A 15,173-nucleotide genomic window follows, 5' to 3' on the forward strand; every position below is an offset into this window, starting at 1 on the left:
CTTTCATATGCGGTTGTTCAGTGGAAGTATTCCTGTTTTCTGTAGCGAAACCAGTCTAACATTGAACACTATCTTTGAGTCTCCAATGCTCAGTGACAGCCTATCATGAAAAATTTCCTAAGGGGTCACAAGACTCTAGGCATGGCCAAGCCCTCTGCAGCTGTTATATCCTCCCTGTGAAGCAGGTACTGGTATCCTACTTTGAAAGATGAAGAACTTGAAAAACTGTGCTAAAGCCACATGGCTAATCAATGGCAGATACAGGACCTGAATCCAGTTGTGAATGCACCATGATGGGAGCAGGGAGGTTATGCTCAGTCTGAAAGATGTGATTGGGCAGGGGTGGGAAACATATCTCAGCAAAAGATATACCAGGTGCAGGGGTGCCAAAGCAGTGATAGGCTTGGCAATTACAAGGAAAAGAGAGGTCAGCTGGGCTAGAGAAAAGTCACTGAAGGGGAAAAAGAGGCTGGGATCAGACAAGGCACAACTGGCTGGGCCACATTAAGCACAGGTTATAGAGGAGCGAGTATGGAAACAGGGAGACCCAGCTGGATGCTACTGTGCTACTGCAACAGTCATGGCAAGAAGCCACGGTCACACCGAGGCCCTAGAGAGCCAAAATCAGTGCTGGGGCAATGCTGACAGGATTTGCTGATGGATTAGATGTGAGGGGAGAAGAAAAATCAAAGAAAACTCTCGAGTTTTCAAGTTAAGCAAGTAAGAGGGTAGGAGGACCATTAACTAAAATATAAAAGACTAGCATAAGCAATCTGGGGAGAACTGGGGTGAGGAGGAGCTATGGGGTGTGGGAAGAAACATGAGTTAAGTCTGAAACACCCATAAGACATCCAAATGGAGATGCCAAGTATGCAGTTAGGTAAACCTGGAATTTAGATGAGCAATGAGGGCTGCAGCTATATATTTAAAAGTTATCAACATACAAAGAATATTTATAGCCATGGGCCATAAATGTGATTTTCTAAATGTGATTAAAGAAAAGAACAAGTCCAAGAAGGAGGCTGTGGCCAGAATACAGTGCTAGACTTGACTACTTCCCTCTTTTGGCTGCCTGCCCACCCCCCACCACCTAAACATCTTAGGGTTCTTTCTATTTCTCTCCATCCCCTCCTTTGGCTGAGGCAAGTTTGCTACCATCCTGAATCACTGTTACCTGCACAACCTCCATCTCATCTCCCAGCTGCACTCTTGCATCCCCCCATGCATTTTTCATGCTACAGACAGAAGGCACAACACTCTTAAATACCTTCCCCAATGGCTTCAGTTACTCTTAGAATCAAGTAAAAAATACTCTTTTTCTCATGACTCTCCACCTACATATTCCACGTGCCAGCCATTCTGAACTACTTTCAGGTCCTTTCCTGTCTCTGGGATATGCCTTCTGCTTAAAACACTCACCACCAGCACTGGCCTGGTGAAGGTCTACACCAGCCTCTTCTGACCCCCATTCTGAGTAAGACCTAAAGAGCATCCCGTATTTTATTACCATGACAGCACTTACCCCATTATATTTAAATCACTTATTTATTTAGATTGGATTTTCCTTCTGTTAAGTTAAAGTTGGGGTGCGGTGGGGAAGGAAGGCTTGAGGAAGGGGAAGCCTGCACTTGCTCATATAGGCCCATGAGTGGCTTTCCAGGCTGCAAAGAAGCTAGAAATAAAGGCATACAGGCTCCTACACCCCTAGCATCCACTGGCAAAAAACAGTTTAAACTATAGGGCATTGTTTGTTTCTAAGAAACGTAATTTTATTTTCCTTTAGGCCACCCTTGGATCACACCAAATCATCAGGAGAATCAGGATTCCAGAACATCCTGCCCACTCCACAATCCCTTCATGAGATACGTTTTGGGATCACGATCTCTGTTTTTATCAAGGAATGCTTCAAGAAGCAGCCTTATAAACCTTAAAACATTAGTTCCTGGGTTATTACTTAGTATCCTCTACACAGAGCTCCCCATGAAAAAATTTTAAATTTAAGTACTGGGAAAATGTTTTGCATTCTCACGTTTTTTTTCCTGTCTGCTTAGTGCAACCTATGTAATTAAAAGTGTCATCATTTTTGTTGTGGTGACCAGCCAACCATGAAGCAAAATCGAGGTGGAGGACAACACCTGGATGAGCCCGACCGTGGGCCTGTGTCCCACTTTCCTCCTCTCCATCCTCCCCTTCTGTTCCTGATGGATCACTGTTTTCAATCTGTTCATTCTCATTTATTCCCACCAGTTCTCTCTTAGATGTATGCAGTGAGTTCCTCCACGGTGAAGTAGAATAAAGTAAGTTTAGTGCTATTTCAAAAACAACACCTGCTATCTAACTTTGAATTCAAAAACTTTTTAAAAAACACAAACACCCAATTAACCTTTAAATTTTAAAACAAATGTCCAAGTCATTTTACATAACTAAGCGTTATTTTAGTAACTCAAAACAAAGAGCAGATTTTAATTCATACCATGTTCTGCGTGTACCATTTCATGGAGAAGGGACTGAATTTGTTCTTTTGCTTCATCTTCGATATTCTGGGGTTCTAAAATAATTGCAAAACATAGCTAAGTAGAAAAGCTCAAAAATCAACATGGACCCCTAACACTCAAATATGACATTGGTGCATACACATTAAAATGAATATATTTGACTAAGCAACTCTGCATGCCTTCTCTGTCAGCTTACATTTTTTTGTTCTGTGTTGGCAAACATGGTAGATATGTAAAATTTGTTTTATTCTGTCAACAGACTTAAGCATTAAAATACTTTCAATAAGATTTTTAAAGAAAGAAAACTCAGGCTCAGATTTGTATTTAAAAAAAGAGCCTTATTAAAAGCAAAACAACTTGTTTCTAATTAATAAAATTCGCAATAATGATAAAATAAAGTGGGAAGAACAAAGCTTTCATAAAGGGAAATAGTTGGAAATAAAGACAGAAATGTGGAAGACAAGGTCAATACAGATTGAAGTATCTGGTCAACCATTACCTATCTTCCCTGAGAGGAGAAAGGGCACTCCTGCAGGTGAGAGGACTGAATACTCAGAGGTAGCCGACTGCTCTCACTCAGGTTTGTCAGGAAGTGTCAGTAGAAAACCTTACATTGTAACTGACAATCCTTTCAGCTTTGGAGAACCACATCTGACACTGAGATCCATAAATTCAAATAAATTGAATTACAAAAGTGAACATAAATGATGACATTCCAAAAACACTGTGGTGCTTATCAGATTATTAGACTTAACTGCAACATCACACAATGAACAAGAAGCTATAACTATATTGATACTAAGTTCTCTAATAAATATAATCTATGTTCAGTGAATAGAAGTAGCACTACACTTGGTATCATAAATGCTGTCATGTGAGATAATGCCAGTGACCTCAGTTGTGTCAAAGAGCTAATCTTCCATGACAAAAAATAGAAAGTTAATTTAGACTTCAGGAAGGAAAAGAGTTTAAATGTAATATCTACTATGCTAATCACACTACAAAATCATTTCCAAAGCATAAAAATGCCTATTTTTAATAAATGTTTATATTTCACAAGCCATTTATATATGTAGTCTTGTGCTATTATAGAGTCTGCCAATCGCCATTCTCTCACAAAGCCTAAGATAGCTTCCTAACTGGATTCCCAGGTTCATAACTGCTGAAATCACCATCCAAAGAGAATATAATTTGAGTTACTAGAAGTGGAGGGTGGTGCACTCTGCTCACTCTTTAATGGCTATCTTTGCCCAAACTGGTAAAAGTCTCAGTTCCTAGGAGCAGAATATAATACCTCCACAACTGAGTCCTCACACACTTCTCCAGAATCATCTGCTACCAGCACTGGCTTTGAACTTAGTGAGGACTCCATGCCATTTCAACTTTCCATAATTTTGCAAATACTCCTTCTCTCCTCTGGAGGGGATTGGAAGATGCAGAAGCTGGAGTGTAATGGGTTTAAAAAAATGAATGAAAAATAAGGTAAAAAAGTAATTGTGGATTCTTCTTTCAAAATCGTGGCTGTTGTAGAGGGGAGAGGGATTAGATGGCAGAAAAAAGAAATGTGGGGGTCAAGAGGGGTTTTATTTTAGTACAAAGTAAAATTTGAGGTGCTAAATCCAAACACACATTAAATTATAAAACTTTTTAAAAGTTACTGTCTATTCTGGAGCTATGGTATGATCATAGCAATTCTACAGGAATGAGAGAGAATACATTGTCCTAGGATTAAAAATTCAACAAATAACAAAACTCAGAGCAACATATTGGCCTTAAAGGAAAAAAAATCAAATATTATTCCTCAGCACACAGTGAAAAAATCAGCCAAAGTACCATTTGGATTCAGTACTTAAGTTTTCAGTAAATATGTAGTGTCATTCCTTAAACTTTCAATAGGTGGCATAAGAAAACCAGAGATTTAGAGACTGTATTAGATTTACTAACTTATTAAAATATTTCATGACTTTCCTACCTATAGTCATAGGCTTTGGGGTAACTACAGAGATGCTTGATTTATGAACCCATGTGGACACAAAACAGGCTCCATAGATGACCACAGGGAGGTTTGGGAAGTCTTTTAAAATAAACGAGACCCTCATGTAAAAAAGACTGAGAAACCACTAGATCTACTCTATTAAATCACGTGACAGATGATAACACTAGTGTAGAATTGTGTGTATTTTTACTTTCAAGGTAATATAGTACAGTAGTGCTGGAATTGGAATCAAGAAACAACATTCAGTTCATGACATTCCTAAATGTGTGGTTTTGGACAAAGAACAACTGTCTGCCTTAGAGCTGATCTTAAAAATTAAAATTATCCTGTGCCAATTTCTACTAGAAAAATACTACATGATTTCAGAAGAGAAAAAAAGTAGTTAATTATTCTGTAAATGATGTGAAACAAATTCCAGGTAAAACGTGATTCTGTAAATGCGGATACCTGTCAGGCTCTGGCACACCTGGGCGAGACTCGAGGATGAGGACAAGCTTACCTGCCTCCACAGGAACCTGCTCCTCGGGCTCAGTGTGTGGCTCAGCCTCTTCTGGCGGGACTGCTGGCTCTGAAGTAGATCTCTCTTTAAGTCCTGCATTTTTTTATTCACAAAGTTAACTTGAGTTTTTGTGGGGTTTTCTGTCACATTAAACCAGGAAAAATAATATTGTCAAACATTTAATTAATAGTGCTGCTAATTAATAGTTTCTAAAATTGTATGCTTAAAAAGTGAGGTAGGAAAACAGTTTGCTCTTCAACTTCACATGAGCCTTGAATGTATCTCTTTGTCTTAGTTAGCTTTTCACTTCAAATTAAAACAAAATCATTGTTTAAATGTTCATGAATCTCTAAAATAGTCATGTCTAAACCTGCCAAAAGTTCAATATGAGTTCAAGCTCCTTTTGTTTTCATAAGCGATTAATTCCTAAGTCCTGCAGTTTGAATTCAGCAATGAGGCAACTGAAATGCACTTGAACTTTCTGTTATTCAGGTACACTCGATGTTTTCACTTATATAATTATTTATTCTACTTGAAAAACAGTTAAAAAGAAAAAGAAATCATACATAACTATTTATTATCATCTAAAGGAAACCCCTACAAGTAATCATATTATTCTATAACAGCTAAAATATATGAAAATTTAAAAGTTCTTCTCCCTTTTACAAGTCCTAATAAGACAGCAGGGTATGTTAACATGAAACTGATTTTAAAGTCAAGGCCAGTCTAAAATCTATTATATTAACTTAGTTATTTGAAGTTATTTGATATTTTGTATGTGGAACATTAAAATAGGTCCTCAATTAAATCCAAGTATTTAGAAAACAGCTAAATTCAAGAGTTCAAAGATTCCGTTTGCTGATCCTGGACTCCTCCTGACCTCATTAAGAATCTCCTACCAAGAGTAGTCACTGTGCATGGACAGCCTGCGGCAGGAAGGTCAAGGTGATGTGAAGGGCAGTGTTCTAATCTTAAGCAGCTCTGTGCAGCTCATGTATGCACACTAATGTGGTCTGGAAAATTTTCATTTCGATGTATTACTCTTCTTTTTTATTATTTTTCCTATGTCTCTTCATGTTTCTTTTATTGACAAAAACATACTCCCACATTCCTCTTCCCAAATCTTAAAAGAAACAGAGACAGATACACAGGACCCTGCCACATCACTTACATTTCCTCTAGTTACCATTTGCAACACTATTTCCACACAAAACTCACCACTAGTACACCCGACACCAACACATACAGGTGTGTTCTATACCTAAGTTACCTCTAACTGTAAGACAGGCTGCAAAGGGATTACACACAGGTCCTAATTGTAGTTCAAGTTCAGGGAGGAGGGGGTAGAGATGAAGGCCTAGTAAAAGACATCACATTTCAAATTCAAATTTAGGGCTGCCCTCCCTTTTACCATTTAAATAATCATTTTTACATCCCTCAACTGTTAATGGAACAGGTATGGAATGATTCATTGCCAAGTTCTGCTGAATGAATGGGAAAAAGCTTAAGAATCTCAAGAATCAAGTAATTTATCTTTGCACTCTCAGCACCTCAGCTAACACTTGGCACATAGCAATTGCTCAATGAACACTTGTTGAAGGGCTGAATACACCCAGTGGTGTGACTACTCTGCTAAGTCTAAATGGCTGTGGAGATTCCCTGCAGGGCCAGGGCTTCTTAGGTGCACTCCAGTAGCTGAGTAGAAGAGGGAAGGGGACTCACATTAGTACTTCTCTACTCCTATGTACCAGAGATCCATATTTCTTCTCCAGCATCCACCATTTCAGTGTCATAAGTCTAGTTTGCCTGAGACACTCCCAGTTTATGTCTGCTGTCCTGAGATTATTTCACTCTCAAAACTATCTGTCTGAATGAAAAATTACAGGGTCATCCTTCACTGACCCCACTTTAGCAGGCTCTCAAACTGTGTTCCGTGTGTTATACAAGCAATGAAATGTTTTCTCACCAAACGATAAAGATCTAAACTGCCTGACAACCCCATTCTTAATGAGTTTTGAAGTTTCATTTGAAAAGTCATAATGCTACGTGTTCAAATACTACTAGTATACCAACATTCCGACATACAATGCCCCTGAGAGTCAGCTTTCTCTAACCAACTTGAACTTATTTGTCTCTAAAATTGAAATTGCAAAACATAGGAAAAACAGGAGAAAGCAAAAGCACAGAGCAAAAAACATTGATTTTTTTTACCCTGTCCAAAGTGGAAGGTGTATTATAAAATTGTTAATACCTGGTCATAGCTATTTCCAGATATGAAATCACTACAAAAAAAAATTGTAAACTTCAAAGAAGCTGAGATCATATTACTGTATCTCCTCCTCTAGACCTCTATAAACTTTTTGAAACTTAACAAAAACACATTCTAGACTATAATTGCTTTAACAACCCATATGGAAGAATTTGCCCTACAAGATTTTATTTCAGTGTTTCCAAAAAACTTTTTGCCACCCAAGCTCATTTTAGTTCTAAAATTTGAGGGAAAAAGCAAGCGAAAATGAATCAAGAAAAGTAAATGCATATAAGCTCAATTCAGTCATAGGAAAGGTTTTCAAAAATGGATTTATTATGAGGTACAAGTGGCAATGAAGTAGCAATGAAATAAATATTCAAAATTAGGTTATGACATGAGATGTGTCGGTTTCGATGTTCCTGGGGCTGCAGTTACCAAACTGCCAGCTTATAATGGTTGGGTAGGAAGGAAATTTATCATCTAACTAAACAAGAAGTGCGGAGGCGGCTGACTGCATCGCAGGTCAAGCTTCACCCTCAGGCTGGCAATCAGAGCTCCCCAGCTGCAAGCTTCTTTTTCAGACAAGGCGATGTCCAGAAGCAAAAGGAGCATCTCTTGCTCTGCTTCTTTCTTAGGCTTGAGGAAATCTTTTCCAGAAGCTACCAGCAGTCTTCCTTTTCAGTGTTAATCATCAGGACTGGGACCCACTTCCATTCCTGTGCTGCCAAGAGGAACAGGGTGTCCACAGCCGCCTTCCAGTCATTATGTATGGTGAATAGATACTGCCAGTCCACAGCAATGGCCACAACATGATTTGGAAAACACATTAATTCCCTTAAAACATACCTTGGTTTTAGTTCTTTAGGTTCATCAGATAAATTTGGAAATTATAAAACATTTGCATTTAATCACTACATAATTGCCCCTCCAATTTTAATTAAAATTAGATGAAGCTATGAAAAGCAAATGAAATCAGCACTTTAAATCAACCACTCATAGCAAATATGATAAGTGACACAAATACCCAAGCCCAGGATTAGCTTACTTTATTCACTGCTGCCCATAATGAGAAAGAATCAATATATTTCTTTCCATAAATATGCAGTAGTTGTAAACTTACTAAATTGTATGTTTTATTTAATCGTTCAACAAATATTTAGCACCTATTAATTCAAGGCATTATTCTACAGTAAATGAAAACAACACACCTACCTTCCGGGGGAGAGAGCAACTTAAAAAATAAGAAACATGAACTATTTAGAGTATATTGGATGGGGACAGATAGTACGGGGAAGACACGGAACAGGGAGCACATTAGGGAAAAGTGGGGGTGGGGACTATTCATAATACTTTGGCAAAAGGACTCACTGATAACATGTGAACAGACCCTGAAGGAAATCAGGGATGTGGCTATGTAAGTTACACGTGTGTTTCGGGTAGGGAACTGCAAGTTCAGTCATGTGTTGCTTAACAACAGCGATACATTCTGAGGAATGTGTGGAAATACATGTTGAAATGTGCCATTAGGAAATTTTACCACTGTGGGAACACTGCAGTGTGCCCAGGCAAACTTAGAAGGTATAGCCTGCCACAAACCTAGACTGTATGCAACATCCTATTGTTCCCAGGCTACAAAACTGTACAGTACGTACTGTACCGAATACTGTAGACAATTGTAACACAAAGTGTTTGTGTATCTAAACACAGAAAAGGTACAGTATAAATATGATACTATGATCTTATGGGACCACTATCATACATGCAGTCCATCCTTAACCAAAATGATAGCATGAGGCATGTGACTGTACGAAATTCCTCAACTGGGAACATATTTGGCACCAAGGAAAAGAAAGGTGACTGAGGCACCAAGAGAGGTGTGCATATCAGAAAGGCCCTGGATGCTGGATCCAAGGGCTGTGACTTGAGGGAACACAAAGGATTTACTTCTCCTAAGAGTTATAAGCAAGCCACTCCCTCAACAAAACCTGGGAAACAATTATAAACTTACTTTGTTTCATAGAATTTCATACACCTAGCCCATTAAAAAGCTAAAAAGTTTTTTAAAATTAGTGTTTTAATCTTTGGTTTACTAATTCAAAGGTGTACAGATGAAAGAAAACGTGTCCTTACTAATCCAGGTTACTCCAGCTATGGTTATCTGTGCTCAGGGTGAGTGCTCAGAAGTGGTACTGTTTCAATTGCAAGGAGTCTAGCAGTATAAATCAATTTATCCCAAGAATAAGGCTCATAGGTATATGAAACTTGAGAAATATTCTGGAAAATCAATACACCAGAAAGGCATGCATACTAGGTAACCACGTTAATCCTCGTTGTTGCTCCTGGCTTGTGTAATCAGTGAATACAGATCTTCCTCAGTATACCAACAGCAGTCTCGGAACTTACCAAAATTCTGAGACTACCAGGTACTCAAAGCTGCCCCATGATATGCAGTAAGAGCCATTCCAGATTCAAAGCATCTTCAAGTAACCCAAGCTGGACAGACAGATTTCAAACAGACATAAATTACAAAAGAATTAAACACTGCCAATAAGGTTCCCAAGAGCCTGGTTTCAGCACCAATGAAGGGACTCAACAAAGACTGGTGAGAGTGGACTCACTTTAACATCATGAAAAATACAGTTCAAGGACATGCAACTCAGCATGGTGTGTAAGTTCAGGCACCTGGGACAAGAGGATGCCTTTGAATTCCATTTGAATTCTATCTCCGTGTTAACCACAGCTACACTTTTTGGTTTCCACAAATGCAAAAAGGGGACAAAACAGGACCCCTAAAAAGGGCTTTAAGAATTAAATGAGATAATTTAAATAAGTATTTTTCCAAAAATTTACCATTTCATTAATTTCTTCTAAAAAAAATCTTTACACCCCCTCCCTGCCAGTCACAGGTAACTTCCAAGGTAGTTAAAACACTGCAATTACTGAACAATCTTTTGGGTTCTTCAAACACACACACACACGGTTTTCTTCTTCCTAATATTCTTCAACAGTATATATACACCTGAAATATTTTTAGATAATTTATTTTGTATATTCACCATTCAATAAACAAACAATGAATGCCTATTAGTGTCAGTTACTAGGATAGGTGCTCGAGATAAATCGTAGTCTGGCAGCAAAGTCCAAGAATGAGGCAAGGTGATGAGTGCGATAACTGGAGTGTGTGGGGTGCAGCCACTTGGGAGGGTCAGAGATGTCTGAGTGCAGAGGTGATGACTGGGCTGGGTCCCGTGGGAGAGACAAAGGCAGCCCACCACACAGAGCAGGAGCACATTCAGGAGCACGTTCTAGGCAGAGGGACTAGTGGGCTGTACTGACAATCGTTTCAGTCTCATTACTTTCTCTCTCAGCCCCTTGCTTATTTTGCAGCATTTCACTGGAGGGATTGCAGCCACCTCAATCTCTTGTATCCCCCATGCCTTGCCCAGTCCCCGGCATGCTGTAGATACTCAGAAATATTAGTTGAATCAATAAATGGGAACTATAGACACAGCATGTTGGTGTTATATAATTATCAAAAATAACCCAACAGCTTTAAGCATAGATCATCTCCCTCTAATAGGACACAAGAGAAGTGATACATAAGGCAAAGAAGATGGAAATGAGAGGCAGACTTCTATGATGTATGCATATCTGACTTAACATGGAGCAATAAATAGATACACAAAGTGAAATCAAATGAGGCACTAAATGAGAACAAAGAAAAAAGAAATGGATGACTTTCTGCTTTGTAAGGCTTACAGAGCTCTTGCAGAAATTGATTCCTAGGTACAAACGATAGCCAAGGAATAAACATCCAGCTTATACAATTATATTCTTAGGCAAATGGAGAAGAAAGGATAAGACACTAAAGACTGTTATTGATGAATATTTCAGATTAGCCCAAGCTAGGTTTTTCATGAAAATAACCTTATGGGTCTGCTACATATCACCCATCCTTTAGTTTCCTAAACACAAAAACTTTCCTTTTAAACTGAATGGGGCAAAATGGAGAGAGCTTAACAACAAAATAAACTTTATCACCTGACATCTAAATGGCAATATTTATTATCAAGTCAACATTCTCTTATATTCTTTCAATGGTCTAAAACTATTGTTGACCAATAATTGTTTGGAATGAGATCTCTCTCTTCTCCCTAGCTTTTTTTTTTTTTAATTTTTAAATATAACTTCAACTTCTATTTAGATTCAAGGAGCACGTGCAAGTTTGCTGCCTGGGTATATTGCGTGATATTGAAATTTAGAATATGAATGATTCCATCACTCAGGTAATGAGCATAGTATCCAATAGTTAGTTTTTCAACCCTTGTCTCCCTCCCTCTCTCCCCTCTCTAGAAGTTCTAGTGTCTCCTGTTTCCATCTTTATGCCCATGAGTACCCAATGTTTAGCTCCACAGCTTCTTATTTTGAAATACCTATTTTGGCCCATCCCATTCACCTCTCTGTATCTGGGCAGGGGGAGAAGTAGGAATGGGATGGGTAGAAAAAGGGGAAACAAACTCCATCATCTGCCTGCTTTCAGTGCACCAATTCCTCCTCCTTCTGGTAAAAACACACTAACTTCCTTAGGGGACTCCAATTTTTCTTTACCCAACAGTTTAAAAGTGGGCACTCACATATCCCAGGGTGTCACCAATCACAGCTTTCTTATCTCCAACCCCATAAGGAGTAGGGTTGAAGATGAGCACACGAGACTCTGCCCGAGAAGAAAGCCAACATTCCTGAGGGTCCATAGACAGATGGATGTTGAGAACACTGTTTAAGCACCTAGATCCAGCATAACAAAAGAAAAAAGCCAAAACTACTCCTGGGCTTTACAATTATGTGAGCCAATCCATGATTTTTGTCCATGTAAGGTATCTGAATGAATTTAACACCATGGATGTAACCAAAGAAATTCTGGAGAACATTCAGAAATAAAACTAAATATATTCCTAATATCCCAAGGCAGAATGATAAATGCATTTTCCATAGAAACATAGTTACAATGAGAGTTGCAGAAATGGATATTAGAATTAAATCAATTTTTGTGGACCAGAGTAAAAAAAAAATCTCTGAAGACTATAAAATCTCATCTATGGAAAAATGTGTTCTGAATACAAAACAAACATAAGTTTTTCACAATTAGGCTGGTTATTAGGCTTCTCGATTGTACCATATACTTAAGGCTATAGTTTATTTCATAACTTTTTTTCTAGCCTTCATATCTTGTGTTTTCATGTTGTCACAATATTCTTTTAAAAATTAAGCATTCTTACGGCTTCACTCATGTGCAACATTTATAATTATTTGCATTTGCCCCCTCAATGATCTCAGTAGAATAAATCAGGCTCCACTATACTCATTTCACAAAGACACATTCATTACAAAGGATAAAGGACTGAAACATTTGTTTTGCAATCTGTTGACCTAAGTAGGAATAGGAAGCACAGTTTCAGTGCTTCCAAGTTTTTAACCCCTGACTGAGACGTTTTGGTTGAGTATTACTATTCTTATTCTACCAATGATAAAGGGAAACTGAATGCCCAACTATGTGCTGGCTGTTTACGCATATGCAACATTGACTGGTTCTCACAACCACCTTGAGGAACAAGCATTGTCTTCAATTTACAAATGAGGAAAACAACCATTTCCAAGGTGCATTTTACAATGGAATATTCTGAGCAATCGATTTTGAGAATTATTACCAGTGGGCATTAACAGGAGAAGAAATAATTGAGGACACAGGAGAAAGAAATCAATGTCAGGAGATAGAGCCTAAGTCACCAGATCCATTTCATGGACAGTAACATCACAGTTAACTTAAAACATTTCAAATTAAAAATGACACTTGTTTACTTCTTTTCTTTTTCAATGGAAGTGTCTATGGGGAATCTTTATTATCCAAGTATCATTATGAGGACCTCTGAAGTTACAAACTTGCATAGCTAAGCAGGTCATAATACAAAATATTCTCAATAAAACAATCACCTACAGAATTAACTTAAGTAGTCCTCTGGATTAATTCAAGTGTTCATGCTGATTGATTTATGTCAATTTCATCAGTCTCTCATTGTGAAATTTTGAGACGATCATCTATATACAATGCAAATTACCTATAAAATAAAATTGAAAGTCTTGTTTAAAAAAAAAAAATTCAAAACAGTGGCTACCAATGACGTTAGGAATAACTAAAATTCATTCACATACGAAGCCATTAGAAAATGAAACAGAAATTAGATGACACAACAAATGACCAAAAATTTGACGATGATGTAAGTGCTTCAAAAGGAAGTATCTAAATATTAAAGGACAGAAGATCATCCCGGAAAAATTGATTAGCACTCAAATATTTTCACAAAATTGACTATCTCTTAACAATGATTTTGCTACTAAAATGTGAAATGTTATCTTTTTCTTACAAAGTTTAAGAAAAATATGCCAATAATGTCATTTAAAAGATTTGTAATCAAGTCACAATATAATTTAAATAAAATGTTGTTAGGGGTATGGCAAAATAAACTTACATTTTTAGTACTTAATTTTCCCTTTTCAGGTCTTCCCGAAAACAGCTTCTGACTCCCAACTACTTAGTATTGTGAATTTTTTGTCCCGTTGTAGCTGGCTTATTTAAAAAGGTAACCTTTCTGGTTTTAATTACACTTAGAAAACAATATGAAGCAAACAATACAGAAATAACAACCTACTGAATAAAAAGTGTAAAACTGAGAGTGCAATGCATGATTTTAACCCTCTAATCATGACTGAAAGCTTGTTTTTAGTTGAAGCTTAAATATTACGCAGTTGGATAAAGTGTGACTTCAACTTCAATAAAAGTTAGTTGAAACATTTACAAAAAGAAAGAAAAGAGAAGGGGAAAAGAAGAGAGAAGGGAAAAAATAAATCAAGTTCTAGTCTACAAGTGCTTTTAAAGGATCTTTAAATGTTTTAGTTGAGGTGTTTCAATTCTTGAGCTAACAGTCAAAGGAAAAATCAATGAGATAGCCAAAACATTTCAAAGTACTTTACTAAATAGCAATAGACAATTCTTATGTGCTTTTGATGATTAGGTTATTCCAAAATATTTTCACTCATTTGTTTAGAATTTAGTATTTATGTATTTTCTGCCACATAGCCATTGAACTTAAAAACTAAGGTAAAAATTACCAGAATGCTCTCAACAAATTCACTTATAATTGTTTGCCCTTCTTCAAGAGAGAACAAAAAATCTTTAGTGAAGACAGCACTTAAAATTTTGTACATAAGTTTAAAAAAAACATTCCATTTATCTCAGGAGAAAAGATCTAACACGGGGATATGGTTTGAGAATCGTGTAACTTGCATATGCCTGGGGGACATGTTCTGCTTCTTCTTCTGTCCAGTTCTCAAAGCCTCACTTTCTTGTCCCAGAAGCCCTACATTTGATGAAGTTTGAGTGGGACCCACTCAACTCCCATTCCAAAGCTTTGTGCACAGGTGTGCGCCTGGGAAGAATCACCATCCTCAACTACTAAAACGGTCCCAGATGTTCACCAGGCCTAACCAGGCCAACTGGAATTATCTCTCCCAGAGCCATCTGCATTGGGGTTGGTAAACTAGAGACAGGTCTGGAGCCTGCTGAGGGCCATCTTGGTTATCAAGTGGTAGCATCTCCAAATAGAATAACTCAGGCAGAAACCAGCACAGTTAAGACTTAGGAAGTGAGCTAAGAGGAAAAAGAACTCTGATTCCAGGTCTAGACTTGGGATCTAGTCATCTGAAGTTAGTGCCCTGTATCTGCCAAACAAAGCAGCCGTAGAATTCCCTTTTTGGTTTACAATGTTCTTGTAATGTGTAAAAATGGCAAAATCCTGACTAATCAAAACATAAAACTCCAAGTTATCAGGTTACAATATCTTCAGGCCTTAATTTTTAAGCAATAAAATAACAGGATTA

The 15,173-nt window shown here is 37.6% G+C and overlaps 1 protein-coding gene across 29 annotated transcripts in view; it reads right to left on the reverse strand.

The window, feature by feature from the left end:
• Positions 1-15,173, reverse strand: part of ASPH (aspartate beta-hydroxylase) — a 214,078-nt gene that overhangs the window by 147,920 nt on the left and 50,985 nt on the right. For all 29 annotated transcript variants that reach the window (XM_055116588.2, XM_034966138.3, XM_034966135.3 and 26 more), the window contains 2 exons: positions 4,991-5,083; positions 2,474-2,548 (listed from right to left, as the gene is read on the reverse strand). In XM_055116588.2, coding sequence (XP_054972563.2) covers positions 2,474-2,548; positions 4,991-5,083 — 168 coding nt within the window. The remainder of the gene's footprint in view (positions 1-2,473; positions 2,549-4,990; positions 5,084-15,173) is intronic.

This window comes from Pan paniscus, chromosome 7 (assembly GCF_029289425.2).
Source record: "Pan paniscus chromosome 7, NHGRI_mPanPan1-v2.0_pri, whole genome shotgun sequence".
In the NCBI taxonomy this organism is placed as follows: Eukaryota; Metazoa; Chordata; class Mammalia; order Primates; family Hominidae; genus Pan; species Pan paniscus.